General features: G+C 38.9%; 1 protein-coding gene across 2 annotated transcripts; it reads right to left on the reverse strand.

Annotated features, from left to right (window-relative positions):
• Positions 1-928: 928 nt before the first annotated feature.
• Positions 929-3,224, reverse strand: rgs5b (regulator of G protein signaling 5b). 2 transcript variants are annotated; one of them, XM_088355248.1, is made up of 5 exons: positions 2,801-3,205; positions 2,605-2,694; positions 2,471-2,526; positions 1,493-1,656; positions 929-1,416 (listed from the first exon to the last, which is right to left on the reverse strand). In XM_088355248.1, the coding sequence occupies exons 1-5, from the start codon at positions 2,842-2,844 to the stop codon at positions 1,207-1,209; spliced, it is 564 nt and encodes a 187-aa protein (XP_088211374.1). In that variant the 5' UTR covers positions 2,845-3,205; the 3' UTR covers positions 929-1,206. The 2 variants fall into 2 exon arrangements, with proteins under 2 accessions (XP_088211374.1, XP_088211368.1); XM_088355242.1 differs by having other exon boundaries at positions 2,471-2,694; positions 2,801-3,224.
• Positions 3,225-4,719: the final 1,495 nt, after the last annotated feature.

Raw genomic sequence — 4,719 nt, forward strand, 5'->3', positions numbered from 1 at the left:
TATGGCGGATGAAAAGGGAAAATGAGGTTTTGGATTTCATTTGGGGGGGGGGGGGGGGGGGGCTTTCTGTTAAACCTAAGTAAAAATTAGATAGTATTATAGCTGGGGATTGCAGTACTGATACTTTTTTTGGTACTTAAACAAAAATGTAATTTGTGACTTTATTTCTCCTCATATAACACAAACATAAAACAATACATCAACATGAAGCCAACATTTAAATGCAAAAATGTTATTTAAAATACTTTACATTAACTGATAAATAATATTGTAATTCAAAAAGACAGGAGTAAGTTTAAAGCACTGACTCGCCACAATGTAACGATGTTCATACTTACTTAGCTACTATAAACACTACAGTAGCTCAGGAGGTAGAGCCCTCCTCCTGGAAGGTAAATGTGGAAGTGTCCTTGGGCAAGACACTGAACCCCTAAAGCTATGTCCTCAATAAGAAGGTAGGCGCCTTGCATGGGTATCACCGCTATTGCTGTCTGACTGTGTTTGTGAATGGGTAAGTTTGAAGCACATTGTAAAGCAATTGGGAGGTCTTCTGTGACTTGAAAAAATGCTATATAAAAGCAGACCATTTCCTCCATGTTGTTTTTGATTATTAATGGCACTGCGGTAAAATACTTATGTGGAACAAACATGAACAAGACTCACTGAAATTCAAGTAACAATACTTTTTCTCGGCTTATGTAAATATCAAAGGTAAACGTTGAGTGAACATGCCCTACCTTCACCAGCCAAGAACATGCTCACATTTTAATAACACGATAATATCATGTCAATGGAGGTCATATATTTAGTCAGCACTTAAAAGATCTCACATTGTTTAGCACTTTAAGAACATTAGTGACATTTCTGTCTACCTTAATTTGTCACATTTCATTTGACAATAGAAAAAGAGGCTTTGACTAAACAGCAGTATAGCAAAACATGTTTATTTTAATATAAACTGGTATATATTAAATAGAATAAATAATTTAACAATGTGATTGTTTTGTGAACACAGCACATCTTCTGTATTCTTTAAACTCGTTTGCTGCTTTATAGTGCCACATTGGACTTCTTCAGATGTCTCTTCAGCAGCTCAGTGTGCGAAGTTCGGCTCGGACTCCGGTTTGTCGAACCCCGGGCACCACTCTCCCGGTTTAGGTTTTTCTCACGTAACTTTTTGGCCAGGCTTCGTTTGGGTCTCAGATCTCACATCTGCCAGCCGTTCGTTGTGCAGTTCGTGATAAAGTCGCTTAGCCGGTCTTGTTCTCCATGCAGGCTCAAGGACTTGAGGAAACGGGGGTAACAGTCTTTTTCCATCAGAGTGTAAATTTTGGCTTGGGCCAGGTCGAAACAAGACTGAGTGGGGCTCTCAATGTTCTCCTTGGTGATAGCTTTGGTCACATGATCAAGGTTCACCTGTCATAGATATTCATCATCAATTAATAGTCCTCTGACTCACCCTTGACTTATTTTCAGAAGGGCGTCTTCTTACCTCTCTGGGTGCATCAGGACTGATGAATTCATCAAAAATTTGCTTTGCCTTTAAGAGCATTTTGGAGGGCTTGGTGTTCCGGTAGTCTTCGCATGCCAAGTAGAAAGCAATATTTTCTTCACTGAATTCTGACACGAGGAATGCTCTGAATTGACACAGTCCATCTGAGAAGAAAAACAAACATTAGACAGACCGTTTTATCATTACTACATTACCAGAGATCCATAAATTTCTATAGATATGCAATCAAAGTGCAATTTTAAAATTATATTAAGAACTATGATGTTGCTTATTTAATACCTCTCTGAGCACAACTCCAACCAGTTAGCCTACTAATTTGTGTGCCGTCAAAAAGCCAGCTCACGCTTAGGCAGTGGAAGGGAATATTATTTTAGAAGAAAATTACACCTTCTTATTATAGTTAAATAATGACTAAGACTTATTTTAAACTTTTCAAAGCACATTAAATTACGCATTTATTTTTTATATGCACCCTGCAAATGGTTACTACCTAAAAGGAAAACTTTTAAAATTTGATTAATTTTAAGATATTCAACACCATTTCCAAAGCATAATACGATGCACAAATCTTAAGATCAACATTGCACCCAGACCTTTAGACTCATAGAATATGAAAATAAATTGACACACCACCATATGAATACTAATTTATAGTAATTGTACATAGCTTCCCATTTCTCTCTTTCTCAAATAAATATATATGTTCCTATTTAAAACTCTTTTAAGCCACATTTAAATTTTTAAAAGCCAAGAGCGCAATTTTAAATATAACATTTTCATCAATTATCTATCAATTTTGATGCTATAACAATAACAACAGCAATAATACAATGGTGTCAAAAGCCGAGGCTATTTTCTATCACCAAATGGGATATTGCTATAGACTGCAGACTGTTGTCTGGATTTCTTGATATACCTTATGTCATGTCTTGAAAAGCTGAGCATGGAAACACTTACTTTGACTGGACAGCAATTTCTCAAAAGATTCTTTCCATTTCAGGCGCTCATCAACACTGCAAATAAATAAGGAAAAATGTGAGAAAACAAAAAAACTTTGTATTATCAAATGTGAATGATAAAATCGACCTAACCTGTGAGTGTCACTTTTTTTGGATTGTGCGGGGATGGCGTGATCCGACTTGTGAAGTAAACTTCCAAAAAGAGCCTTTAGCTCCTTCGCTCTGTGATGAGAAAGAACAGGGTTAAACAAACATCCAGAACAGAGACAAGAACAGTGCAGCACAACAGTCTTTTTTATGAAACCGGTAAAAAACAGGAATCTTTTACCTCTCCAAGCAGGTGATCGGCAAAAGTTCAAGTCCTCGACACATGGTTGCTGGTGGATGATTTCCAGTGTGTTTCTGAAGAGTCTATTGTGTGGGATGGCTTTTCAGTTTCTCTGACGCTCATGTCGGAGATGGTCTCTTTATACTGTGGTCGACCCAGTGACATCACGAATCTCAACCAATGTGGATCGAGAGCAAATAAATGAAAAGAGACGTTCATCTAGACGGCACAGACTTGGTTGTTAGTGCAAGTGCATTACCTAATTGTGGAACTTAATTGGACACAGGGGAAGCAGATGCTGCTCAAGTGAAAAACTTGGATTAGGAATTAAGAATTTAATAAACGGAGGAAATACCCCACTTCATAAAAAAAGTCACTGCTGTATGCTTCAAAAATTTAGCTTAAGAGCTGAGACATATCTTTTACATCTTAGTTTGTCCAGTTAAAATAAAAATACAATTCATAGAAATTATGGATCTTTTCATGAGTGAATCTGGCTAATCTGGAGATAAAATAAAATGTGGCCCATGCAAATCCGTCCTGTGATGATCCAATAATAGTATATGAGACGCCAAGGCACAAAAAAGCAGACTCTTGGACCCTGGTCTCAGCAATAGTCGACCAGGGATAATGGATCACGGTCGAAATCATGCATTTGATTTTCTTCAGGCTAGAACTGTCATGATTGCCAAACTGGCACCTGGGGCAATCTGATTGGCTGGCACTCTCCTCTTAAGCAGTCAGCACCCAGAGGGGAGTGTCAGACCGTACTTGTGTCTCTCTGTCTGTTTCGCCAAAATACCAGTACCAAAGACTTCTCCTGCTTGATTCCTGCCTGGCTCCTGTTTCGACCTGTTTCTGCCCAACGTTTACGATCTACTCTCCTGCCCTGGCCACGACCTGCCCGCTAAGCTGTATTGATTCTGCCTAGCTGTCACGGAGTTGCCATTCTGTCCGACGCTGCTAGCGACCGACAACCATCGGCTTCCAAAGCAAGCTCTGTCAACTCAATTCATTAAAGATTCCTTTAAAACAAACGCTATTGGGTCCGAGATTCCATTCTGGTTCGTGACAAGAACGGCTCGCCTCCTGTCAAAAGTACCGGCTGTAGGTCTTGCTCGCAGCACAATGGATTTTGGGATAATGGATTGCAGCAACAGGACATAAGTTTATTTTTGGCAGAAAAAATGGCATAAATGAGCTGCCAAGACCGACAAAAGTGCACTGTGCCAGTGCCCTGCTCGCAGCAATATGGAATCGAGGATAATGGATCACTACGGCATGAGTTCTGTTGACTTTTTGGTGGATGGAACAGCAAAAAGAAAGCCGTCAGGCCCAAAATACATGCACTATGCCAGCTCACAACTCCTAGCATTATGTGTTTGGGGATAATGGATTGCAGAATATCTTTTAACCCTCGATTACCTGAGGCCGCAAAATAAGAAGCAGTAAGGGATTACAGACCTAAGTACGAGCATAAACTGATACAAGGTATCAGGCCCATACCATCTTTTTATAGGAATTGGTTGTCACAATGGTGGCTGATACCAGTATGAGCAGCCCACAATTGGTCAGGACATTGGAGAAATTATATTCTGCCATTAATTGATTACAATAATAAAATGTGTGGAAGATTTACAAACATTTTGTATTAACTAGTCAAGAGTTGGTCTGAATTTCTTTTTAAATGATGACATTAAAACATTTTTTAACACTTTCATCCACTATGTGTAATTTACCAACAGTCACCCTCGTTTTCTGTGCTGCCAAAAAAATTAAGAATGGGCAAGTAGTGGAGTACTGATGACAGGGACTGATGCCGATACCAGCCGTTTGTTGAGGTATCAGTAATCACAAATATGAGAAATAACTTTATGTGCTAGTAGCATCGGCATCAGTCATTGATATCGATTACAAAC

This window comes from Urocampus carinirostris, chromosome 1, assembly GCF_059441175.1.
Source record: "Urocampus carinirostris isolate Australia breed hairy pipefish chromosome 1, RoL_Ucar_1.0, whole genome shotgun sequence".
NCBI lineage: Eukaryota > Metazoa > Chordata > Actinopteri > Syngnathiformes > Syngnathidae > Urocampus > Urocampus carinirostris.

Bases quoted from the DNA above. Each gene is read 5' to 3' on its own strand.
- rgs5b (XM_088355242.1), bottom strand. From the start codon at position 2,844: ATGTGTCGAGGACTTGAACTTTTGCCGATCACCTGCTTGGAGAG. The intron at 1,657-2,470 runs GTAAGTGTTTCC...TTTTCTTCTCAG, and splicing joins GAAATTGCTGTCCAGTCAAA to ATGGACTGTGTCAATTCAGA. The intron at 1,417-1,492 runs GTAAGAAGACGC...TATCTATGACAG, and splicing joins GTCCTGATGCACCCAGAGAG to GTGAACCTTGATCATGTGAC.